The sequence below is a fragment of the Aotus nancymaae genome, unplaced genomic scaffold (assembly GCF_030222135.1).
Source record: "Aotus nancymaae isolate 86718 unplaced genomic scaffold, 86718_ANA_hifiasm-v0.15.2.pri h1tg000006l, whole genome shotgun sequence".
Classification (NCBI taxonomy): Eukaryota; Metazoa; Chordata; class Mammalia; order Primates; family Aotidae; genus Aotus; species Aotus nancymaae.
The window spans coordinates 81,581,931-81,609,566 of record NW_026988417.1 but is presented as its reverse complement, the minus strand read 5'-3'; the positions used below and the strand labels follow the sequence as shown (position 1 = coordinate 81,609,566).

At 38.2% G+C, this 27,636-nt stretch overlaps 1 protein-coding gene across 9 annotated transcripts in view; it reads left to right on the top strand.

The window, feature by feature from the left end:
- Positions 1–27,636, top strand: part of FAM13A (family with sequence similarity 13 member A) — a 385,882-nt gene that overhangs the window by 338,514 nt on the left and 19,732 nt on the right. For all 9 annotated transcript variants that reach the window (XM_012437742.3, XM_012437744.3, XM_064369163.1 and 6 more), the window contains 8 exons: positions 6,288–6,364; positions 6,750–6,792; positions 15,396–15,543; positions 23,282–23,495; positions 24,013–24,151; positions 24,901–24,982; positions 25,777–25,997; positions 26,627–26,710. In XM_012437742.3, the coding sequence (XP_012293165.2) occupies positions 6,288–6,364; positions 6,750–6,792; positions 15,396–15,543; positions 23,282–23,495; positions 24,013–24,151; positions 24,901–24,982; positions 25,777–25,997; positions 26,627–26,710 (1,008 nt within the window). The remainder of the gene's footprint in view (positions 1–6,287; positions 6,365–6,749; positions 6,793–15,395; positions 15,544–23,281; positions 23,496–24,012; positions 24,152–24,900; positions 24,983–25,776; positions 25,998–26,626; positions 26,711–27,636) is intronic.

The window sequence follows — 27,636 nt, the reverse complement described above, 5'->3', positions numbered from 1 at the left end:
CAATCACACAACTAACTATATGACAAACACTATTTTCAACACTAAGGGCACAATGTGACCAAAACAGACACACAGTCCGCCTTCCTGAAGTTTACATTCTTGTAAAATAAGATACATAAGAAAGAAATATCTAGTCAGATGGCAGTGCATGCTGTGGAGAGAAATAAGACAGAGTAAAGAGGATGGAAAGTGGGAAGAGGTAAAGGATCACTTTCGTAGAGAGGACATTCAAGTCAGGCCTCACTAAAAATGATGCTTGTGCAGAGCTAAAGGAGGTGAGGGAAAGAGCCATCAGGATATCTGGGGAGAGAAAATCCAGGCAGAGGGAGCAGCATGCTGAATTTTTCAGGATGGGTAAGAGGTGGCCATGGTTAGAACAGAATTGAGAGGAGCATTGTAGATGAGGTCAGAGATGCAGCAGAGGTCCTGATCACCTAAGGCTTCAAAGCCATTTTTAGGACTTCAGCATTTACCTTAAGTAGGATGAGGAGCCACAGAGGATTGAGAGGGAAAAGAAGTCACTTTATAACATACCTTATGAAAAGATCACTCTGGAAATGGTGTTAAGTATATAGTGCATGGGGTGATGAGAAATGGATAAGGATTAAAGTAAAATAATTCACATAATCTAGTAAAGAATTTAAGTAGGCAGTTAGATATATTAATCTGGAAGTCAACGGAAAGATGAAATAAAAATTTTGGAAGTCTTTGGCACACAGTTGGTATAAAAAGCCTTGAGAGTGGATAAGCTGACACCAAGGGACTGAGCACAAAGGATAAAAAGAAAGCGTCCAAGGACTAAGCCCTGAGACATACCCACATTTAGGGGGTAAACTGATGAGAAGGTAGCACCCAAAGTGAAGGAGCTGCTGCCAATCTCCAGTGCAACATGGAGGCAAGAGCCCCATTAGATTTAGGTCCAGAAAAAATTGAAAGAAAGAAATCGGAACCTGGAGTGATATTTCACATATATCTAGCTAACCCACAGCTACCTTGATGGGAGCTATTTTGGTGGGAAGAAGCAGGAAGAACCTGATTAAATGGGTTCAAGAAAGCCTAAGAGGAAATGAGTTGGATACTACCAGTATGGAAAGTCTTTGGACAGGTTTTGCCCTACAGGGGTGAAGAAAAATGAGATAGCAGTTGAATAGAATACAATAGGAAGAGTTTTTAGAAGGCAGTGATGTTACAGAATATTTGTGTAAGACAAGCCAGTAGAGAGGGGGAGATGACGATGCAAGAGAGATCCATTGTAGGAGCAGTGTTCTTGAGTCAGTGATAGGGGAGGGAACCTAATGGACAACTGGAGTGGTATGATCGTAAATCACTTTGATCTAAAGACTATCTCATCAAGAATTCCAACAGCTTTTCCCTACTTTGCATAACACCAAAGGTCTATCTTTCTGTTCTAACCACAAGCTACCCTTCATCTAAGAAGTGAATATTCTTCTAACTTTTATCAGTCTCTTCATGTTTATATACACATCTAGGATTCCTTTCCTTTGTGTACTACTGAGTAAGGAAAGAAGGCTATACATAGTCAATAGAAGCCATACTTCAAATATCCATAAAACCATCTGGTTTTTTACTTTCAGTGAGTATAGTATTCAATAAATTACATGAAATATTCAACACTTTATTATAAATGGGCTTTCTGTTAGATGATTTTGCCCAACTGTAGGCTAATGTAAGTGTTCTAAGCATGTTTAGGCTAGGCTAAGCTATGCTAGTAGGTTAGGTGCACTAAATGTATTTTTGGCTTATGATATCTTCTAATTACCATGGGTTTATTGGGATATAACCTCCATGGTAAGTTGAGGAGCATCTGTACCTGATGAAGCATTGTATTGGCCAGGTCTGGAAGCCACATGTATCACTTTTCATATCCCACTGGAGAGAAGTTAGTCACATGGTTGTATCTGATCACAAGAGAGACTGGGAAATGTATTGTTGCTGGGCACATAGCTACTTTATTATGGTGGAAGAAGTGTAGCATGGGTTTGGGTGGACAGCTAGCAAACTCTTTCATAGGCATCTTTCATGATACCAGTAGTTCCTTTTGAATATGGATAAGCTTATAAAATTTGGAGCAATAAAACATAAAATGTACAAAAGGATACAAAAAGGAATTTCAGTATGCCATTATTCCTTTCTTAACGAGACTCTGTTCTCCTTCTGTTAGAGCTCAAGGTTAGAATAATGAACCTGTTTTGACTAACAGCATTCCTGTAGCCTTGAGATTGAGCTGTTTGTATATTGAGAGAGGCATTTTTGCGTGTGTCCTCTATTAAGGCTCTGTCAGCATTTTACAGTTTTAGAAGATGAATTTGTTTTTGTTCCAAGTGTTTTCAAGTGCTTCAGTCAGTGGTCAGACAGGTTTTGAGCCTAGCTTTCAATGCCAACACAGAAAGGGAGAAAGAAAAAGAATTAAAAATAAATTCCACAATCTCAAATGAAATTTTATCAAGGATTTTGCTCTTTTAGACTTGAGGTTATCTTTCTAATTAAGGAGAATTGTCTTTAAAATTCAGTTCATCTGACACCCCAAAATTATCAAAATAAACTATGTCATAGTGAGTCTGTGTTTTGAAAGTCACTGATAGAACTTATATGAGCCAGAATTTTATGGATTATAAACTAGGCTTTATCTGGTTGAAAAAAATTACAATGCAAGAAGCAATTTTATTAAATTAGACTTAAAGTCACAGTCTATTCTTTGCTGTTTTTTGAAAATTACCTATTACCTTTAACATATCCTAAATTTAGAAGAGGAATTAAAAGTTAATGCAATAAAACATTTTCACAAGCATTCTATTACTTCAGCCTCTAATCAATGAAAACATTAATGGACTACCCTTTTACCATACCTTGTAGAGATGTATTTGGGACATAAAACAGTTTAAAGCCTTCAAAAGACAATGACTCAATATTTTCTGGTAAGACAAGTACTATTAGTAGCTGGAGCACATTTGAAGGTCCAACGGCATACTTCTCAAAAACATTCTGCATTTCAGCATTATTTTAACCTGTACATTACATTTTTCCCTTCCCTCATCTTAGTGAAGTAGAGAGACTACTGATCTACTTCTTTATCTCAATCATTCCTCCCTAACCCCAAGACAAATAATACAAATTAGAATCTATAAAATGTTTTGTGCCCATGGAAATACATAGTTTTGTTACTGTACTCATAGGTATCTGCTACCCTTGTTAGTTTCATTTGGAAAACATTGCTTTTCCGGTTGTAACCTTCAGATGTTCCATTTCCAAGAGGTATAGGTGCAACCCAGCTACCTTAGGAAAGGAACACCGTGTACTTGCATGTTGTTTTAGTGAAACTAGACAATGAATATTCAACAGTCTCAAATGTGTACAGAAATAACATTACAATTAGAATTATTGAAAAGGCCGGGCGCGGTGGCTCAAGCCTGTAATCCCAGCACTTTGGGAGGCCGAGGCGGGTGGATCACGAGGTCAAGAGATCGAGACCATCCTGGTCAACATGATGAAACCCCGTCTCTACTAATACAAAAAATTAGCTGGGCACGGTGGCGCGTGCCTGTAATCCCAGCTACTCAGGAGGCTGAGGCAGGAGAATTGCCTGAACCCAGGAGGCGGAGGTTGCGGTGAGCCGAGATCGCGCCATTGCACTCCAGCCTGGGTATCAAGAGCGAAACTCCGTCTCAAAAAAAAAAAAAAAAAAAAAAAGAATTATTGAAAAGCCTTAGAGCAGAATATTAAACGATATTAAAAATCAACCTTTGTGAATTACATCTACAAAACCTCAAATTGTTGGAGAGTTCTTAAACCTATTGATAAAACGTGTAAAAAGTGGTAGGGAGGGAGTTGAACAAGTTAATACTTGTTTTAACCCTGGAGATCCGCTAAGCTTTCTCACATCTTACAACTGCTTTTTGCAAAGCTTTCTATTAGTTAGTGTGACCTAACTAACTTTATTCTGTAGTTCCTAACACCTATATCAATTATATTTTTGTTCCTCTGTATAGGTTAAAAAAAAAAAAAAAAAAAAACAGTCTTCTAACAGCTTCTAACTGAAATATCTCTAAATTTAGATAATGCTATTATGGCTTATTTTCTCTTCACTCTTTTTCTTTCTAAGTATTTCTTTTTTATGTTATTTATTTTTTTCTTTTAAGCTGTCTCCTACAGGAAGGATCTGAATATTTCTTAGCCTTGATCTGAAACTGTTTAGTTCTTTGGAAATAGTCATTTACATGTAATTATGAATGTATCATTTCATTGGCACTGTTGTGAAATGATCTGAAGATAGGGGATTGTGCTTTACTTTGAAATTCATGTTTCAGAGCTTTAGGGAAACCTAATACTATTGCACTAGATCTTACACTAAAGATTTTGATAATCTATTGAAAATTACCAATGAGAACTAAGATTCTTTGTCATAGATATATCCCTCTTTATCAGGAAAGTCACATTCGGGTAATAAGAGCAATTATTCTTGATTTAATGGGAACCATTTTATAAAGGCCTCTTCTAACTCAGACTTTAGAGGTATAAATATAATTGAATGTTGTAATTTTTAATTTCTCAGATGCATTCTAAAATTATCTAAGTGTGTAAATTGATGCTTAATATTCTAATGGCAGACACAAACACTGTATTTCCTGTTCTTGGAACAGTGTCTTAACTGTGAACAAATAACAGTAAAATACTTTCCTTGGAGATATTATAGTTTCAGAAACAATAACATCAACAATTATTAATAATATTTGTTAAATGTACCAGGCATTATTCTAGTACTTTACCTATTATTTTATTTAATCCTCCTGACCACCCTATGTTAACTATTGTTGCCACCTTCATTTTCCAGATGAGGAAATTAAGGCTCAAGTAGGGTGCTACAATTGCCAAATGGTGGAACTGGAATTTTAACCTAGATATTCTGATTTAGAGCTACCATCATAACTATTATGTTATGTTATCTCCCTTTATTTCTATTCTTTGATGGAGCCCAGGGTGTCAAACTGAGAATTCCAGGCAAATTGGCCAAACCAACATAAACGGAAAATAATACAGCTATCTACCAAGTCAAAAATTAGTTTTCTACTCTAATTATGTGTTTATTTTGTGGAGATGGTTGTAAATGCCAATTTCATGGGATTATTGTGAACGTTAATTAGATTTACTTAGTAAAGGATTTTTTTTTATAATGGGATGTTACTGATATGTAGATGAACATATGTTACTTCCATATATATAATTTACTTTGATGATACAGGATAAGTGGATTATGCTTAATATCCTTTTAATGCAGATATAAATCTGAGTTCAACAAAATTCAGGTTCAGATTTCCAAGGCAGCTATGTTTTTGAGTTTACTGAATTCAGATATTCCCTTGTTTGCTTATTTGCAATCTTCCTTCAAGGAAAAGACTTACTTTTTCTGTGCCAGTCACCTGAATTATATTTAGAAAGCTTTGGCTATATTCACAGAGACAGTCAAAAAAAAACCTTACATATATGCCTCCTGGTAAGCAGTAAGCCCACCTGGTCAGCCTAAAATACATACTATTCAAAGTAGGTCTTCTGTTTTTATTTTTTCCATCTTAGCTAATATAAAGATTAATGTTAAATATTGCAGAAAGAAAGGTTCTCAAATTTTCATTTCTGTTTATAGGTATGTTACAGCTTAGGTATCAGTAACATGTCACTCTAAATCATATTGGCAGTATACATTGAGTATATGTGGGTGTGTGTGCATGTGTGCATATATGTATATATGTACATATGCATACATGTGTATACTCCACCTTCAATCTTATCAGTATACACTGAATATATATAAAGGTGTATGTGTACATATGTATATATATGTTTTTAAACATATATATATGGAGAGAGAGAGAGAGAGAAAATGTTACTTCATTTTCTGATTAGATTCAAGGTCAGAGTCAGATTCCTTGATTCTAAGTCAGAGCCACCCTGATTCTCTAATCTGGGTTTTGCTATTTCGCTACACAATGCGGGTAATACCTAAGAGAGACATTATAGGCCACCATGACCATTTCTACGATGCTATCACATATCTTTATTAAAGGAATAATAAAGTTCAATATACAATTCTGTGCAAGCATGATATAATAAACTGTCAATAATTTTACTAGTTTAAACAAAGATAAAAAATATGAGGACTAGAATTAGTTTACATATATATATATATTATTTGATTTTTCTATTTTAAAAAGAAAGGATCTGCTTGCATATGTCTTACCATTCTTATTGGGCAATCAATAATGGTTCTGTTACAGAATATGGAAAGTCTCAATTCCACGGGATCTCATGAGAGAACTGGACCTGATGATTTTGAACGGATGTCCGATGAAAGGTAATTTTAGAATTTTCTCCTCATATTATTTCCAAGGGCAAGAAAATGTTATTTTCATGTAATGCAATGTGAATTATAAGAACTAAAAAGAATGGAATTAAAGGACTATATGTTTACCAACAATATTTTATAGCAAAGAAAATGATTACAATAGAAAATCTATCACAGCGGTATTGAAGGCAAATAACTATAGTCATGTTTATTTGTGTTTCCAGTTTTGCTTTGTTTTGATTAATCTTTCATTTTGCTTTGTTTTTGAATTTCATAAGTATTTGGTTTAGAGCTACTCAACATACTTTTAAAATAAAATCATAATATCAATGGATGAAAAACTTTGTTATGAAACAAGTATTTTATGATTTTTTGTTATTGCTGTTATTTATAGCAAAGGAAATGAAAAAGATGGTGGACACAGTCAGCATCTCGAGGTGAGTAGCTAACAAGTAAGAGTTAGACTATGATGGGGCTGTTCATATACTCTTGAGTGTACCTCTGAAATATTAGTCTGTCAATAAGGGATAATGAGATAAGTTAATAGGACTGTGATTGATTAGAAAGGCAAATACCAAGACTTACAGATTCCTTGAGAAATCATAAGAACTCCATTATTTTCCTTTGTGAATTACTTTGTTTTGCTTATGATGATAAACTTTAATAGCATAGGGATTTCTCTTTAGATTCTATACAGTAAAACAAAACAAAAACCCAAAGCTACTGGTTTTATTTTCCACAATGTGATGCATTTTTTAAGTGATTGAAATATATAGGTAGTGAGTCGTAGTCACAAGGATTAGGTCAGGAATCTTCAAATTAACAAAACTTCACTTGGAGTTACTTAATCCTATTTGTTTGCTGAGTTTCTTCTCTCGTTTTAGATAAACAATGGAGAAAAAAGTCTCTCACCTCCCTTATGTCATCTGTAACTTCAAGTTTCATTTGCTTTCCTGACCTCCCACTTGTCTTCTCAGGCATCACCATGCTAACCTAAGTATTTGGTTTCTCTTGCTCACAACTCCAGCTTCCATTCAGTCTGCTGAGCGTCATTTTTAATTCATGTATGTGTATTCAAGCTCCAAATACTTCCAATTCCACCTTCAATCTTACCCGTTTTGCTTTTCAAGAATTAAAGTTTTTCTTAACCTGCTCTTAAATTCTGACTCTTGATATAAAGAGAACATTCCCTCTAACCCAGTAATTTTTCATCTCTGTTGGGCACTGACCTAATTCACTGATGGATTTATTCAACAACATATATTAAATCCTGCTAGGTACAGGTACTGTGCTAGGAGCTGAGATTTAATAACAGCCAGTATATTCCCCCATGGAGTTTTATAGCATAGCAGATTAAAAATCAGAAAGCTTTGGACCCTCTTAGAAAATTGTATTCTCATAAAAAAAATTGTGTATAAAATTCCTAGAAATTAACCCCCACTCCCCGAACACCCGAACACACACTAATGCTGTAGACTCCGCATATCTCTTGTATTCTTGTCATATATATACTTCTTCACCCGATAATTTAGCCAAATAATAAGAGAGGAATGCGTCCTCTTTCTGACCTCACAGCTTCTGAGCCACTTTTTTTCATCTATTTCCAACTCATTTATGCTTCCTTCTTGGGACCCAGGCAACAAGCTCACATTCTTTCCTTGTCTCTAGGCATCTTTTTAAAGATCATGTTTCCCCCATGATAGTGTCGTGTTGTGTTTGTTTTTTTGTGTTTTTATCTTTTCACTGCCATCTTCCTCTGCTCACAGCAAGCACCTACTCATCTGCTATCTAACATGGTTATAAAGAAAATCGCGTGGGCCGGGTGCGGTGGCTCAAGCCTGTAATCCCAGCACTTTGGGAGGCCGAGGCGGGTGGATCACGAGGTCGAGAGATCGAGACCATCCTGGTCAATATTGTGAAACCCCGTCTCTACCAATACAAAAAAATTAGCTGGGCATGGTGGTGCGTGCCTGTAATCCCAGCTACTCAGGAGGCTGAGGCAGGAGAATTGCCTGAACCCAGGAGGCGGAGGTTGCGGTGAGCCAAGATCACGCCATTGCACTCCAGCCTGGGTAACAAGAGCGAGACTCCGTCTCAAAAAAAAAAAAAAAGAAAAGAAAATCGCTTTGCCAGTCTCCTGGAGAGGTCTTCCCAGTTCTTTCCTGTGATGCCTGTTATGTTTTATGAGATAAAAGGGAATAAAAGTAACCTTTGTGGATGGACTTCATAGCATTAACTCATAAATTCCAAGTGGCACACAAACTAAATGGCAAATTAAACTGAACTCAATCTGCCTTAGTCTTTGGTGGACAGCTCCCAGGGCAGGGGATGAATCATGGGGAAACAATCTCACATCCTTCTTCCATGTTCCAGGTCCTCTTCTTATGTGTGTTACCCATGTGCAACTACCAGTCAGTGCCCAGTGCCACTGCTGGCACTGCTTAGGCATTCACTAATAATAATCATTGTCATCATGACGGTTTCAGTTAGGAGATAAAATTAGGCGGTGAACTAAAATCTAGACTAAGCTCTCTATGTCACCTTTCTATCACAGCTGCACCGAAGGAGAAAAATGAGACATCACTCCACAAGATTGGGGTGATTTCTACCTGTGAAAGCATGTGCTTTTCACTGAAGGAAATTTATTTTGTTATTATCCATGAAAGACAGTGAAAAGAACTGTTTTCCATTTTGTAAAAGTTTGTTACTTACTACTTTTTAATATATGTAGTACTTCCTAAAACTTATACCATTCAATAGTTAATCTGGTTTTTTAGTAAAAACATCAATAATCTTTAATTTTCAGTCATGAAAAATAAGTCTATACTTTGGTTACTTGTCTTAGAGTTCTGTTTAGCCAGAATTTATTTTGTTTCAGGTTTCATTGCATAAGATTGAGATGTCAGATTTTACATGCCTACTATTGAATATATATTGTAATATTTCTAATTTTGTTTTCCATTAAGACAGATTTCATCCTTATTAATATTGTCATTTAAAATTCTCCTCATAAACTCTCAGATTCATATAAGATAACATAGCATATGACAGCTCTTGGGGAAAGGTGATTTTTTTCCTTTTCTTTTTGGACTAATATTTCCATTAGAATGAGGAACATTTGTTTTCAGCCTCAGAAATGCTCTTTAGAGAGACGGGCAGAGGCTTCTCTTAGACCTGCCTTTCAAAGACAAATGAACTTACAACTGTGACTCCGTTTTAAAATAATCAATTTGCGGCCTTAAATGTGTTTGTCTGAAGGTATGTGTTGAAAGTGAACATGGGCTTATCCCTTTGTTTCATGTCTTTTTAATTTCTTTTAATTAGCAACTAATCTTATCCAAAAGGTTCTCCTGAGATCTCAGATGAACGTTAGTTAATCAGAGTTACCCATTTCTATTTCATAAGAGTTCCTTATGTGGTTTGGATTAAAGTTTGTTTAGTGACCCACTAACAATGAGAAAAAAAGTTAAGAGTCACTTCAAAATGTCCAAAATTAAAGTACAATTTCTTCAGGTAGGTTCAGAAAGGCTGACATTTTAATAAAATATCCTATCTGGGTGATACGAAATGAGATAACATAAGGAAGAGCCAGGCACACTGGGCATGCAGAATCTAGAGTCTTTGTTCTTTTGTTTATTTTTAAACCCTTTTAACAAACTACAAGTATCCAGAAGAGAGGTCATCCTTAAAACTAGCAATTTCTAGTTCTAAAAGATATCCCTGAAATTACAGATTTTCAGAGTTCTGTTTCTGAGGGAGTTTATACTTTATGCTTTAATTTAATCCCTTCTGATCAGTTATTTTCTATGATGAAAATATTTTATGCTTCTCTGTAAAATCCGGAATATTAAAACTAAAACCTTACAATGAATCTCTGTTGAGAAGTCAAAACAAGTAAGAATTATTAACTACATGTGAAGGACTTACATTATCTGGGAGAGATCATTTTATGTCAGAATTCTAAGGTCAGTGAAGTGTTAAGTTCTTTCAAAACATTTTTACATTCTTTATGCTTTCTAAGCCTACTGCTTAAGAGAGCTTAGAAGCATACCTTTGATAACAAATAAGACATTCATAATAAAAAAAAAGACTAGTTCCATATTTCTTATCCTGCCAAAAATAAGGAAACAAAAAAGAGAAGAGAGAAAGGAGAGAAGACAAGGCTTTTCAATCAAGACTGAGAATTAATATTAGTATCACAAGATCTCAAGTACAGGCTTTTATTTGACCTGAAAAAGTGAATTTCTGAAAAGTATTTATGAAATGGAGGACTATTATTTTGACTTCACTGTTTTCATGGAAGCTTTAGGACTTTATTTTAATATTATAACCAGGAAAGTTAAAAAGCTCTATTTACTTCAAATTTGCTTCCAAATCCATCCAATAGCCAAAGGCTAATGAAGCTTTGCAGTTCACATGGATTTTGAAAATTTATGTCCACTTTTCTTTATTGTCAGGCCAAACAAAAAATGTTTATGGTTATGTATAGTTCTTCTGTTAATACCATAGTTTCTTCCTGTGCAAACTGCATTAGCACTCCCCGAACACCTCAACACACACTAATGATACTGTCTGATATTGTCATTCCTGGCTCTGATAAACTATTAGGCCACTTAACTATATCCTGTGCAGTGCAAAAGAAGGAATAAAACAAAAATTCACCAACTATTTGAAACCAGAGAAAGAGCAGAGTCAAATAAAGTCTTGGGATAGAAAAAGATAGGTCCAGCTAGACAGGGACAAGTCTTGGCAAAGATTAGACTGATAGCTTCATAATTAATGGCTCCTTGACCTGAATGTGAAATGTTACCTGAGGCCTCAGGAGAGATGAGCTCTCTTCATATTTACCCCATAGCATCCTGTATTTCTTTTATAACATACAGGATACTTGGCACTTTTATGTTCAGTGTCTCTCTTCTGCACCAAATCCCTTATCTTGCTTGCTACTAAATTCCAGCACCAGGGACACAGTATGTGTTCAGTAAACACTTGCCAAATGTATGAATGAATGAATGGGAAAGGGAGGAAGGATATAATGGAAATAGCATTGTTTACAGTTTCTATAGGCTGTTTTATACACGTTTTTTCTTTTTAACCCTCACAGACCTTACAAAGTCTTGTTCCTGTATTAGAGAAAAAAAAAAGCAAAAGTTCAAAGAAGTTTACTCACTGAAAGTCTTGCAGCTAGTAAAGCTGCTATCTAAATGTGAGTCTCTGCCTCCAAAACCCATCCTAATATGTCATACTATATTGTCTCACCTAAGAGCCAAACGATGTTTCAGTACACATGGTGTGTTTTCACATAATGCAGCATTTTTGACAATGTTTAGTGTATGACATCACAGTACGAGGATCTTGGAGTTGAAAATTGTGAAAATAATTTACTTACTTTCTGATTTAACAGAAGATATTAGACATGTAAATAACAAAAGTTGAAACCAAAAATATTTTGATATTTGAGAATGCCTTTGACGTTTTAACCTTAATGACCTAGTGGGAGATATAGACAAATGATAATCTTTGCGACACTATCTAAAGAGCCCTATTAGAGAGGGTGGAGCAACTGGGCAAGATGCTGCACCCAGACTAGGCTACCATTTGAAGGCAGAGCAGTTTTTATGCTAGTGTTTATGGAGCCTGAAGAACTTCACCATGGGCCACAGGACATAGGACAGCATCCCCGGCACCCACATGTACAAAAAACCATCAGCAGTCTGCAACCCCAGGCAAGGCAACCCTGTCAGGTTCATAGACCAGCAGGAGCAAAAGTTGGGACTCGGGCAAGTAAGACAGCAGCCTCAGGGATTGATGGGAGCACAGCAAGACAGGACCAAGCTGCACGTGCATTTCTACCTGTGGTTAGGGTGTGCTGGGCTTAGTGTCTCCGGGGCTGTGGCAGTTGGTGTAGGTTTGTGTAGGAGGGATCTCTCCACTGCTGTGCCACAAATCAGCCAGAAGTGTAGCTCATGTAAGTTGACATAGGTCTATGGTGTGAATGACCTAATGCCTCATTATATGTGACACATCCTCACCTTCTGTTTATGGTGGCTCTGGCTGTCCTCTGCAAGATTCCAAAAACAGTGACCTCTGTACTATTCCTGAAACATAGAAAAACTGACCATGCCTCAGGGCCTTTGCACTTGTCTTCTTTCTTCCTGGAATGTTCTTTCCACAAATGGCCCACTTTCTCACTTCCTGTCACTTTATCCCAGAGACTGTCCCTGACCACTCAATATAAGATAGAGGCCTCAACCACTACCACCAACATCCCTCTTACCTTGCTTTATTTTTCTCCAGAGCCTTCACAGTTTTTGGTTGATTAACTGTCTTCTCTGTAAGACTCATTAGGACAGGGATTTTTTTTGTCCACCATAGTCTCCCCAGTGTGTGAAGAAACTATCTAGCAAATAGTAGGTACTGAAAAATCATTTCTTTTGAATGAATAAGTTTTGTCTTTGTATCTCTAGCACCTGACATAATAGGCAGCACTATTATGAAATAATATTTATTGAGTATATAAGTATATAATATTTAGCCCAGCATATGAAGCCTTTCACAGTCCAGCGTCTACTTAGCTGACACCCTTGTCATCTGCCATTCCCCCTTCCTGTCCTAAGAGCTGGTCACCCTGAAACTCTTCTCTTGCTGTGACCAAGTGTGCCATGCTCTCACACCTACATGTGTACTTGTTATTCCTCCTTCCTTCTGTGTGATGAGCTGTCCTCCCTCATCCCTCCAGCCCACACCTATCTGCCCCAAATCCAAATTTCTGTTGCTGATTCATGACGGATACACCAGTGGCTCTTTTTACTCGTACTTTTTCATAATACATTCAATGCTGTCTTCCATCCTTTGTTGTAGTAAGCTTCCCCTCAAATTGCAATTGTATTGGCCTTGTCTCCAGTTCCCCTCTCTAGCAATTTTGAGGTGTGCCAGTGTTTCATTCATTTGTTGTCATATGGTGTCAAATAGTAGCAGAGAAAGAATGATGGCTTCCATTTCTGTCTCTCCTGCCCCAGACACCATGCTGGGGGTCTTTCATACCTTCTGACAGATCTTCCAAAGAACTTTGCAAAATTGGTATCACTAATGCCATTTTAAAGGTTAGGTAATGGAGGCTTAGAGAAGGGAAGCAACTCAGCTAGGGCACCAGGCTAGTAAATGTCAGAGCCACCCTTCAAACCCAGGTCTGCCTGTAAGCAAAACTCTTGTCCTTTCTATGGCATTGTGGTTTAAATGACTTGATGTGTATTCCTTATGAAGGAAATATGATACTTTAAAATTGTATTTCTAGTATTCTTTTTTTGATGTCTGTAAATGTAATAAGTATTATAAATCTTTGTTGAGAAAATGCTTAGTTGCTGTATGCATATATGCATATTCTCACTCTTTTGCTTCCCCCTGCCTGCACCTCCATCCCCCTCACCCAGGCACACACACGATTGGTAACTGAGTGGCTTTGTAAAGTAAAAAGCTGAGAACTGCATTTGGGCATTTGACCCTGGTCCGCTTAGGCTTTGGCTCAAGGGAAAAATACTTTTTGTGACATAAATGCCTAATCTGTTTTTTTCCCCAGTAAACAGCATTTTAAAAGTATCTGAAAGCTCCAGATTTACTTGGCATTTCTATAAGACTTTAGTAGTTCATCATGACCTGATTGATAATACTTCATTTTATCTCAAATGTGAAGAAAACATCAGTCTCCATGCATCATTTAACGGAAATATAATCATAAAAAGCCCTGGCTGTTCCCTGATGATTTCAAAGTAGGTTGGATAGCTATTAAAAGTGGCTGAAAGTCTTAAGTTGTGCTTTATTTTAAGCATCGGAACGTTTCTCATACATTAATGAAATCACTGAAGATTTCCAGATGTTTTTAGTCTTTTCATTTAATGATAGTATATTTGCCCGAATACATTTCTAGTTAATCCTAAAGAAAATCTTTTGTACAGATCTGTGCCACTTAAGGAATACATTTGTAAGTCAACTGTTTCATAAACACTTTTGTTTATAATTGTATGAGACAGGGAAGAGTGACAATGGTTGAATTTACAGATTGCCCAGAGAGCAAGGTAAAAAAAAAAAAATCAATTCCAGTGCAATTTGTTTAAACATAAAATTATTAACTTGAATATCAGCCTTTTGGGGAGGATTTCTCCATCCCTCAGAGGTCCTAGCCTAGTGTGGGTGCCACCAATAAGCAAAACCAAGTGTGGCCAAGTATTTAATATTCAGAGTAGATGAACAGTAGGAAAACAAGTGACAGTTGCCTATTTGTAAGGCATGAATTATGCATCACTGACTTGCCAGCTCTTGACTTTTTACTTTAAAAAAAAAATTGCTCCCTGTGTAATTTTGGCTCATTTCCAGAGTCCGTATTCTTTACTGCTAGCTGAGATGAGACGCCAAACCCCTGTGCTGTTTGAATTTGCGCAACAATGCTTTAATACCCGGAGCTCCTCCATAAATAGTCTGTTCTCCCAATACTCAGCGAGAAAACAACCACAGGAAATCTGGGAACGTGCAGCTAGCCCCGTTTAATTGATCTAAGCAGCCAGGGCCAGCAGGGGAGCTTTCGCGTACACTGCCTCTGTTCCTGGCTTGCAGGACTGTTTACCTAAGGGGCAAAGAAGTCCACCTGTGAAAGACACCATGTTGCTACTACAGACTTAGCAACAGCAGTCGCCCGGTTTTCCTTGTTGTTGTTTACAGTCTGGAGATCCATACTCCTTTAAGAAAACACCAAACTCCTTTCCCTCATTCCTGGCCCCAATCAGTAATCACCAAGACTGTCAGCTGCCTGCAGTCATCGGGAAAAGCAGCCTGAGGAAAGTTAAAGGAGCACAGATGGACGTTGCTTTTTGCATGCAAGTGGCCAGCTAGGATCCAGGGGGCATCAAGCCATGATTTGTATTTCTGCGCTGGATGCCTTAGCAGCTGTGGTTTGGGAGATTTTCTCCTAAAGGAGTGGAATTGCTGCAGTCGTCTTTGGGTTTTGGGTGAGCAGTAGACATTTGGGGACATTGTGCTGTTATTGCAGAGCCCCACAATGAAGATCCAGGAGCATCCCAGCCTATCTGACACCAAACAGCAAAGGAATCAAGATGCCGGTGACCAGCAGGAGAGCTTTGTCTCCGAAGTGCCCCAGTTGGACCTGACTGCATTGTGTGATGAGAAGAACTGGGAAGGTAGGGTCATTTGATATTTGGATGATTTACTATCAGAAAAGCATATATAAATAAGACAAATGAGAGGCATGTAACCGTGCGAGAGTGTGGGTGAGAGAGCTATGCATGCAGAAGTAACAGCATTTCTAAATGACGGAAAATCCTTGACCTGGCATAGGAATACCTCAGGGTAAATGTTGCTGAGGGTAGTTGCAATCTAAGAAAGAAAATATGCTTGCCCTTTATCATAGTGTCACCTTGCAGGCCTTTTTTTTTCTTTGTAACTCACCAGGAGTGCTGATCTGTGCATGTCTTTCTCCCCTTATAGTACCAAGCAGAGTAATAGGGAACCAGTGTGCTTTTAGGATTTCTACCTTCTGTAGTGCGATCTTCCCACTGCTGCATGCCAGCCACCTGCCTTTCATGAAATCTCCTTCCCGTTTTTCAAGAACGCCGTTTCGGTTTGCTTTGTTTCTACGTTTGTTTTTATGGATAGATTTTATTTCAGGTTAGCAAATGTAAGGGAATTGCTTATCAAAACGAACAGTGAATACGTGCATCTTACTGAAAGCCTGTAATACAGTGCTTTAGATTAGTTTTTTTTTCTAGAGACTTTTGGTGAAAACATTAGAAATGTACTTGCGAGGAAGAAGAGAGTATCCTCGTCAAAACTGTGTTTCAGGGAGGATATTGCAGCAGTTTTATCACTGCTTATCCTTTCATTATCCATGTGTCTGCATCCAAACACATACCAACGTGGATCCAAAATAAATGCCAATCTACCTCTATATATAGTATGTGCATGAAGGCTTCGAGGAGGGAAAAATTGTGCACCTGATTTCAATACGGCAGGATGACTTAACACAGTGACGTACCGGGGGGTCACAGCTGTGAAAAATCAGTCCCATTTCAGCACCTGGATCTCCTTGTCTTCTCTCCCTACCCCCTTTCCTTTCTCTTTTTTTAACCAAGAAGTTATGTTAATGACCTTAGATAAAGGATCAAGAGAAGATCTGAAAAGACCACCAGGTGAAAAAGAGTAAACCCCATTATGCTTCTGGTATCCAGGGCTTTAGTGAAAACACACTGTTTTTTATTCAAGTTCCCTGTCTTTGCAATCTAAGAAACCTGTTTTAGTTCTTTTTATATAATTCGGCAGTGGATGTGAGATTTTTTTTCAGCTATTTTGAGCTCAAAATGCATTCACTCAGCCACAAAATGCAGGGTTGTTTAATTTTTAATTTAAGTTATATATTCCTGAGTACCTTTCTGTTCTTTCATTTTTGAGTACTTTGAAATAAACACATTAGTTTTTAATTCATACACTAAAAACCTGTGTCCCCATCCCCCACAAAAAGTCCCATAGTAGTCACTGTTACCCAAAGAAAAGAAAAATACAGTAATCAAAAAATAAATGTTATATGTGAGTCTTAGTGATAGGGTCTGCCATAAAGCTCTAGAAAAAAACTAGGATTTTTGGTTAAAATTCAAATTAGCCACATTTTTTTCTTCCTCCTGAAATGGACTCAGTTTGATTATTTTTATCTTGGTTAGTCATAAATTTATCGTTTCTCCCAGCCACTTAAATAAGGCTAATATAAAGCTGAAAATACTCTTCAGAGTGACTGAGAAAACCAGTTTATAGTTTCCTTAAAACTATTTTCTTAACATAAAAAATTTTCTTTCAGATAATTGAAGGAACGAACGTTTTATTTTAGAAGTCTAGATATATTTTTTTAAAAGGTTATTGGAAAAAAATACATTGCATTTCAATAGGCTTAGGAAAGTGAATTGTATATTCCAAGTAATTTTTGAAATCACTTGCTTTAACTTGTTTTGTTTTTGTTTTGCCTGTTACTGCGTTTGTCATTGAACATACATATCTTTAAAATCTACATGGGTTCACATCAAGGCTGTTCTGATCATTTGGTTACTGCTTTCAGTGACCTTTTTTTAAAGATTATGTACTTATTGTAACTTTCTAGGTTACATTATAGCATTAATATAGCTATAACTATAATCAAAATAAAGGAATTTTTGCATAAAATGAGAGCAATAAGTCTGATCACTGAAATAATCACTTTTTTAATAGCTAAAGTAAGAAACAAAATAGCGTCTTTCTAGTAAGGAATAGACTTTGCACTAATTTGTGAATGTGAAGCTGGTGCAACAAAATATACAAATGAGAGTCATAATTACCAAAAACCATGTGAACCGGTATCCACCTACAGGACCCCATCACCAGTCTTCAAGCCACCATCCCCTCCTTTTTGGTTTGGTTGCTCCTTCCCATCCCCATATCATAGCTCATATTCTCATGAATATAGAATTGTAAAATGTCAGGCAATACTTACTGCAGAGGCGAGCACCAGCAGGCTGTTCACGAAGTACTGCCCATCCACACGGAAATGATGTTCATTGGTTTCTGGGGCTCAGTATCAAGGAAACAAAAAGGGAAATAAAACTAATAAATAGATTCCATAAGATACGTAGAACGGGACCTTCGCAAAGTGAATGTAGGATCCGAGTCTGTTCATGCTTATTGGCAAATACTAAGCAAACTATGTTTTTAAAATATATATAGCTGTCCTAGGACACATTATTTGATTTATCCACATGACTATTACTAGAATTTTCGATCTCCAGAGTTAAATGAATACACAAATTTAATGTACTACTCTGTGTTATTTAAAGGTCTTCAGAGTTGCATAATTAGAATGTTCCCAAGCAGTCAATTATGTTGATTTGAGGATACTCCTTGTGTAAGTACTGGAGTTTAAGCACTCAGCTACTCTATTCAGTAGGTCCTGATGGAATTAAACTTAAAGGGGCATTTTAAGCTGGGCATGGTGGTATTCGCCTGTAGTCCCAGCTACTTAGGGGGCTGAAGCAGGAGGATCGTTTCAGCCCAGGAGTTCCAAACCAGCCTAGGCAACCTGGCAATACCCCACTTCAAAAAATCGAGAGATGGGTGGTATTTTAAAAACGGCATAGGGTATTTCATATATCCAACTCATCAGTTACTACTTATTGGAAATAACTGGAAAGGAAATTCTTTAAAAGTATCATAGAAAAGCAAGAGATCTTAAAATATCTTCCACTTGAACCTTCCTATTACACAGATAAGAATATTGAGGCAAGAGAAGCAAAATGATGATTCAAGGTAAAAGTCTCCTCACTTCTACCTGATGCCTCTTTCTAAACAATGCCAGTTTTATATCCTTGCAGGAAATAGATCAAAGTGGTTAAGAGCCAGATTCCCTGGGTTCAGATCCTGGCTCTGCTGCTTACCAGCTTTGCAGCAAGTTAGTAAACATGTCTCAGTTTTTACCTTAATTTCCCCATCTTTAAATAGGATGGTAACAGTACGTAATAATGAAGAGTAGATACAGTAGTATCTACTTGATAAGTTTATTGCAAGGATTAAATGAGCTAAAATATGCTAAGTGTTGAGCACAGTATGGGCACATAGTAGGCACTATGTGAGTCTTAGTTTTATCTTCCATAAATGTTTCCAAGTATAGTTTCAAGAAAAATCAGCCTAAGTTTGCCTTCTTTGAAACCAGAGCGCAGTTTACCAAATGGCCATGGACGGCTCTGAACACCAGAGGAATCAGTGATTACTAGGTCCTCTACAGATTTACTAAGGATTAACATGTCACACCAACCTCCTTTCTTTCTTTGATAATATTAATACTAGACTCTAGATTAGGGAAATGGTGCATTTGAAAAGACCCCAGCAGAGCCTTTGACAGAACCTTAGTGATAGCCTTGTCAGAGAAGTGGGAGAGAAGACAGGTAGGGTAGTGAATTAGTAACTGATTAAGCAACTGTTCCTAAATGTGCAGATAAATGGATCAAAGTCAACTCAAATGGGGGTGTTCTCATCAGGTAAGAAGTCCTCAGCCCTATCCTGTTCCACATATTTATTAATGATTTAAATAGCTTGCTTATTAACTTTGCAAACAGGGACAAAGCAGATACATGAAATGTAAGGATTAAATTTGTGATTGATAAAGCTGACCACTCTGGTTCTTTCTGATAGTTTACAAGACTAGTTGAACAATTTGATAGGACTACCATTGTTCTAAGGTAAATTTTGGAACACTAAAGAAAATTTTATAAAATTCTTCCAGTAAAGAGCCTCTACCGTGAGGTTTATGTCTTTCTATGTCTGGGATGTGCTATTACCTCCTAACTCAGCTGAGCAGAAAGATGGTTACATCTTGCCGAGGAGTAATGGCTCTAAATAATATAGTTGGAAAGGAAATGTGGAAAACATCAGCCCCCTTAATTCTGTGCAGATTTCTGAGAAATAAATCATCTCAATAGCCGGTTTTCTGTTGCATGGTAAGTGGATCCAGCCAGCCAAGCAGAGAGTAGCTATGTCCCAGTGACCACGTTAGCATTATTCAGAGATATGTAACCTGTTTCTACAGAAAATTTCTGTTATATCCATATGTACTATAGTGTCTGAATTGGAACTCCCCCAGGGCCTATTTTTTTTTTCATTACTTCAGTAGCAAACGTGCAGCTTTTATCTGTTATTTCCAACCTGCTGCGATGTCAACTGACCGGGGTGGATTAATTTTTAATAGAGAGGCATGTCATACTTATGTCCAGAGTTCATTGTGACAAGACACATGACTCAAAGCAAAACTGTGCACAAGGAATTTTGGTCTACATTTGAAAATGCATTTATTGTATGTGTTGGTTTAGCAAGACAGTCCAGTGTGAAGTCTCACATCCCTCCTGTTTTTCTTTTTGAATAATTCTCTTGCAGCATCCCTGTCTCTTTCCCTGCTCTAGAGTTACTAGTTAAAATATGAAATATTTCCCAAAGTAGCAACTGGGAATGGTCCATGACTACATCCTCAAAACCGGCTCTCTAGGCAGGCAGTGCAATCGGACCTATTGTCTACCACGCTGTTCTTACTTAGTTCTTTGTTGTTGTCATTGAGTGCCAACGATCAAAACAGGAGCCTTGTAGACAATGCTTTTAGATCATTTCAAACTAAAATGGGGAACAGTTTTGTTGATTGCTAAGTTATATTGAACTGTGTATTACATGTCATTTTGAGTAGAAGCCTTAAATTATAAGACGATAGAATAACAGAAAAGAGAGAAAAGAGAATCATGTAAGCATTTTGTGTTACACACATGAGAATCCTTTCACTTCTGTTCTACATGCAGACTAATGATGAAACATACCTATTTATTAAGGTTGAAATTCATGTAGTCTTACATTTCTTATTTTAAAATAAGATTCACCCTAACTATATGCTTTGGGAGAAAACGTCACTGGTAAGCTAGAATTGCTGCAGCTGTGTATTTCTCGTACACCACTGGAGACACTAGGAAAAGGACACATTTGATCTCCTGGTCACTGAAACGATCGGTCAAGAATAAAGCCACAAAATAAAGCTGTGTTAACAAACAAGAAAACTGATGGACGGCCCTGTCATTAGCCACAGAGCATTAAAGCATGATTATTCAGTTCCATGATTAGCATTTCATAGTGAATTCAAGATCACAGTTTATCTTATCACACACTCTTAAAATAAAATTTTTTTATACACAGAGACCACCTGGTTGAAAACTTACAGATTAGTTGTTACATTTTTAAGGAGATATTCTGCTAGATTCTAACACATTAAAGAGCTTCAGGATGTAAGATAACACCTTTTAAACTAAGTTTTTCTGAGTAGAAATGTCAAACTAAGCAGCACACCCATAAGCCAATATCAACATCACACTTTGCTTTGCCAAAGCCCTCTGTCCCGAGAAAAGCTTCGTGCCCTGCCCCGAGTTGCTTTGCTCCTTTGCCACTCTGTGGTGGGCTTACTGCCTGCTGCATTACTGTTCAAGCCATCTTAACCCTTTCCCTCTCCTGGGTTTTAGTCCTTGCAGAAAATTACTTCTGCTTATGAAATATCATGACAGTTTAATAGTTCCATTTTCTGCAGCTGACATGTTTTATGTTTTCTAGGGGTTGTTTTCCACTCCCCCTCTCCTTACATCACCTCTCAGTCCATTTTTTATTCTTCCATATTGGTGGTTCTGACCTACCGCTTAGGAAGAGCAGACTGATAGTGTTAGTACAAATGATGAAACACCTCCTGTTCATCTCTGGCTTTAGCCACGCACATCTACCAGCATGTTCTCTGCCACTTCTTGAGCCTCAACATATAAGAATCGGTCTTTAACACTGCTTTCATTTCTCAAAATATTTGTATTTTTGTCTGCATTTCCAGATAACCTAGTTCTCTTTAAATTTTGACAACCTGTGGAACTCATTTCATATAAGGTTAATATTTTTAATGAATGTGCTTATCTTCCCTATCACTCTGTGAGGTCTACAGAAATCTCAGAAAGTTGCCACTCTTGTAGAAGCACTTGGCACATTCTAAGTTAGAGCGCTGCTCTGGAAGTCAGGAGACTTAGCTTCTAGTCCCAACTCTTGGCGTTTCCGTTTTCTTATCTGTCATCTGCTGGGTTGGATCAATCGTCCTCAAGCCTGGCTGCACAAGAGCATCACTTGAACAGCTTTTAAACTCATGAGTGTGTGAGGGGCACGTATCTGGGCCCTCACCTAAATATTGTTGACTTGGATGATGTGAGGACCTGTGTGCTGGTAGTCATTTATGCCTCCTTGTGTGACTTTAAGGTGCGACCGGGATTGAGAAATCACAAGATTAGTTGAGGTATGAAGTCACGCCCAGCTGTAAGTCTATGGTTGTAATATCTTTTTAAATAGAAGCCTGCATAAGCACTTATTTAAGATAGTTTTTGCACATTTTATAGTATGATAGTTAGAGGAGCAACTGTTCTGTGATTCAAAGTCTAGGAATCCTAGAAGGTAAGATCATGGCTGAATTCCAGCCTTGTGTAAACACAGTAATCTACAAGTAACTTTAAAGCATAACTCATTTTGTAATGCAAACATTACAAACGAAATATGTTATATCTTCTGACATCTACTTTTTAAATCTTTTAGATGGGATTTTTTTTTATGAGGAAAGGAACCCATTGAGGTGAGTCTTGCAGTAAATAGAAATAAACAGTTGCCTTCTTCCCTCCCTAAATGACAGATCAAGATTTTGTGCTGAGTATGTTACTTTTTTGTAGCAGATTATCTAAACTGATTTGTACAGATTTGCCCTTTGTAAGGTGTTCTTTTTCCTCTGTTGGCTAATTTCTGTATGCATCTCACTCTAACTAGAGTCTTGAGCAGCTTCTGAAATTTTAAGCGCAAAGCATGCATCTTAAGTGTGCTAATCCCAACACACTAAGCAGAAGCACACAAAACAGCTTACTGGATGACCTCAAGGGAAGTTATCAACTCCTAAATACATAGGCTCTCTCAAGATTGATGTGGTTCCTTAGCTCTCCTCCTTAGTCGTTTCAGTAAAGGATATACAGCCGTGATGCCAAGTATCTTCCCCGCCAACACATTTTCTTTTCAATGATGCCATCAAGTGGAAGAGTTTTTTATCACTGATCTACTGGGCTTCCCCGCTTCAAGGCTGCTCCTCAGGGTAGCCCTAGCAAAGTCTCTTTGGAAAACAAGTGAGAATGGAGATGAGAGGTAGTTGATGGCTGTCAGAAATATTGGTGCTTTCAGTTGGGTCCTTAGTCTGGACCTTAGCTGTAAAATGAGAAACGATTCAATGGGCAGCTTCCTAAAGCATCTGGGAAGCCTGGGAAACACTTGGGCTTTGAAGAACAATCCTGACCTCTTACCGTTCTCATTCTGCAGAGCCTATCCCTGCTTTCTCCTCCTGGCAGCGGGAGAACAGTGACTCTGATGAAGCCCGCCTCTCGCCGCAGGCCGGGCGCCTGATCCGTCAGCTACTGGACGAAGACAGCGACCCCATGCTCTCTCCTCGATTCTATGCTTACGGGCAGAGCAGGCAATACCTGGATGACACAGAAGTGCCTCCTTCCCCGCCAAACGCCCATTCTTTCATGAGGTATGTTTCTCTGTATTGCTGAGAGGCAAATGCATCACCCCACAGCATCAGAAAAGATAGGAATGGCACTGATGGCAGATGATTTTTTTTTAATTAAGTTGTGAGCCTGCGGAGGAACATATTTGAAATTCTCCATCCTAGTACACGTGCCGTGTTGTAGTTTCCCATTTGAGCTGTGGCCCAACTGCAACATCACATATTGAATTTTCTTAGCCTCCCCTTTCCAAAATGCTCTCCAATTCAACTCCTTTAGGCCCACAGGAAAGGTTGACATTCAGTCCTAGCCTTGCTAATTGTAAATGTGAGCGAGAAAAGCCTAGATGTACTTAATAGGTGGGACATTCCGAGCTCAAATGGATCAGTCAGCTGTCTTCTATTCAAGAGGAAAGAGGCTGTTTTGCCTCCACCCCTCCCCCAACACACACCCACATGCCACATAGTGTCCCACTTCCCCAGGTCCCTCTCAGCAAGCAGTAACTGCTCCCAGGAAAACTGACCCAAGTCGTACTCTTCCCAGGCGGCGAAGCTCCTCTCTGGGGTCCTACGATGATGAGCAGGAGGACCTGACACCTGCCCAGCTCACACGAAGGATTCAGAGCCTTAAAAAGAAGATCCGGAAGTTTGAAGATAGATTCGAAGAAGAGAAGAAGTACAGAGTAAGTGTCCCCTCACACTGTTCTTTTCCGTTCCTCCTCTCCCTGGACATGCCAGGGTTTCAACAACTCAAAGAAACGACGAAAGGTTGAGAGAGACTTCTAGGAAATCTTACAACAAAAAGGCAGTAAACCCTGGATAGGACACCCTGATAAACCCTGGTCTTTAGGTATCAGCATTTTTCTTGCACAGCTTTATTCTTACAAAAACAATGAAAGCTTAAGTCTGCGTTTTTAAATTAATCAGTAAGCAGGAACCATAGAAATTGTGGAATGAAATCTTTTGTTTGACTAAAATTTAATTTAATAACATGTTCTGAAATCTCTTTAGTACTGAACTCATTCTGCTCTCAGCTCTGTACCCAGCATTTCCCACAAGAGTGGCAGAAAGGTATTTTTCATAATGGTTGCAGGACAAAACATCATATACTCCTCCGTTTTCTACCCTGTTAGCCTTATAGGTTGAACCCTACAAATAATGGCAAGGGGATCATGGACCTTTACAGAAGTCCCTGATCATAAAGATGCAGCATTTTGCCTCTGAAGAATTCTTTGAAAGCATCAAAATAACCAAATGTGAAAAAGGATAATGGAATTACACTTGTGACATTTGCTATGATTGGTCATGGTTAATTTTTTATTCTGATGGGGCTCAACTTTCCCTTCCTATTTAAAACAAAAATGATCATCAAACATTTCTTCTTTTTCTTGCTCCAGTTCCAAAGCATTTACTCTAGACTTCCTTTTCTCAGCCTTCCCACAGTGACAAAGCAGCCAATCCAGAGGTTCTGAAATGGACAAATGACCTTGCCAAATTCCGGAGACAACTTAAAGGTGGGTAAAGTTCTGGAGCTGTGGCTTCTGTACAACAAGCCAGGTGCAGAATCTCTCACCTCCACTCCCGTTGAGTGCCACTGCTAAGGCATTCCAGGGTCCTTAAAGATGCTTCCCAGCACTCTCAGCTACTCAGAGTGACCACTTCCCCAGGTCTTCACATGATCTCAGTCATAGGGCTAACCAGATCAGCTAAGAGGTGAATTCTGCAGCATTTCTTCATTTCCCTAGATCAGTAATAGAAGGATGATGGTTTCAAGTCAACCTCTCTCAAACACCTGTTTAGTCCAAGTCTCCATTTGCCATGGTGGTAGGAGCAAACAGATGGACACAGAGAAGAATCTGCAAAGGGTTTGGTCCCCGTCCCTCAAAGATATTCCCATCTTTTCAGAGATAGAGTCATGTAAACAACTAAATAGAATACAAAGTTAGACGAATTTCAGAATGAGGTATGTAAGTCATACAGAAAAGGTTGGCCAGTGGTTGGTCATTAGATCAGTAAATACCTTTAAACACTGAGGAAAGAAGGATGTCACATTCTGAGACTGTCATACAGACTGGTGTGGCTAAAGTATTCTCAGCAATTAGTGTTAGAAAAACATTCCTCGTAATCAAAGAAGACGTTACCGTTATCTCAGGTTTTACATAATAACTCAAGGATTTCTACTGATACTGTAACTAGATACTCTCTGAACAAAGACAGAACTAGTAAGTTATTGATATCACAAAAAAACAATTTATGTTGGGCAGACATCAGGTCTCATATATCTCTACCCCCAAATCTTCTCAACTAGAGTCAAAACTAAAGATATCTGAAGAGGACCTAAGTCCCAGGATGCGGCAGCGCAGCAACACACTCCCCAAGAGTTTTGGTTCCCAACTTGAGAAAGAAGATGAGAAGAAACAAGAGCTGGCAGATAAAGCAATAAAGCCCAGTGTTGAAGCCACACTGGAATCTATTCAGAGGAAGCTCCAGGAGAAGCGAGCGGAAAGCAGCCGTCCTGAGGACATAAAGGTGCGGTGATTCTGTGGAGTCGTAAGCCCTGAGCCATTGCAGGCAATGTGGTGGAGACACAGGGCATGCCACGTGAATCCCAGTGGGAAGATGATGCCTTGTTAAGCCTTCCAGGCTCTTAAGTGTCTAGAGAAGCCAGTGAAACAACGGCAGAGTACGTTAACTGTGGATGCTTTGGTTTTTGACTACAGATTGAAAACAAAACTCTATTGTATAGATCACAGAATGAACTTGTTTAGGTTAATAGCTGGTTTGGTGACTCTCTGAGGTAGAAGGATTAGAGACAAACCTTTGGGACCATGTAACCTAGAACCGTCATCATCGCTTGGGCCATTAAGCTAAGCCCCATGTGCCTCACAGCCCTGCTTACCTCAGTATTCACCGCACCTTTGCTGCCGTGTGGGAGATCCAAGTGGCTGATGATGATTCTGCTGTGCTGGCCATGTTTTTCCCAAGAGCTCAGGAATAGCCCATTTCTAAATGAACTTTGGATAAAGCTAGGGAGAGCTGTTAAATGAGGATTCTTTTTAGCCTTGCTTTAGTAATTTGTTTAAGTAAAGAAGTTGGAATGTTCACAAACATTTTCCTTCTCTTTCAATTCTCTATTCTCTATCCCTGTGTTTATGCAGGATATGACCAAAGACCAGATTGCTAATGAGAAAGTGGCTCTGCAGAAGGCTCTGTTATATTATGAAAGCATTCATGGACGGCCGGTATGTGATGTGGTGGATTTTCTGATTGGGGTCAATTATCTGGCTTTAGAAGTGGATTTTCTATGTTCAGTATCTTGCAAATGGGGTTCCCTAATGTTTGCTTTCTTTACTTTTAAGATAAAGGAGGTTACTATATATGTACACCATAACTAAGCTTTCTAAAGGCTTAGCCGATAAGAAAGTTTCTAGCTAGTACATGCTGAACTTAATTGGGCTTAGTGAAAAAATTTGCTTGCAACTAAATTTAGTCATTAATGTACTGCTTCAAAGGAAAGAATGGTGGAGAGGCCAGGGGTCGTGGGGACAGAGTATAGGGCATAAAGAGCCCTGGAGTTAGAAGACTTCCCTGTCCCTAGGTCTCCCCCATAAGCTGTGACTGATTGTAGGCTTTCTCATCCATAAAATGAAAGGTGTTAAACTACAATGATCTGCCCTAAAATTCAGTCTCTCTGCAATGCAGTGCAACTAGTGTTTGTCTATAAAGAAGTTCCAGCTGCCATTCAGAACTAAAAGTGTGAGGAATCCAAAATATGGCTTTGCCTTTTCTTAAGAACGGGAAGCATTGAGGTGGCTTGCTATTCAGCAAGCATTGATTGAATGTTTGTTGTTAGCTGTGGGGGAGACAGTAGCACGATAGGGTTCTGCTGTCTTCCTTGAAGAACTTTTCATCAGACATCCTTCTTGTCAGTCACTCTTAAACCTTTTTTTCATAATGTTGTCAGGGACCTAAGAAAACAAATTATTAAAAGCAAGTATAAGGAAGCATGAAGTTTAGGTTCACTGATTCTTTTTATATAGCCAAAATGTATAGATCTCTTTTTCAGTCTTGGCCATGACTATGTAATGATAGTCTTTTCATCTACAATATGCTCTTTTAAATATAGACTGTTCCAGGATAATTCACTAGACTCTAAGGTGTTGGGGGA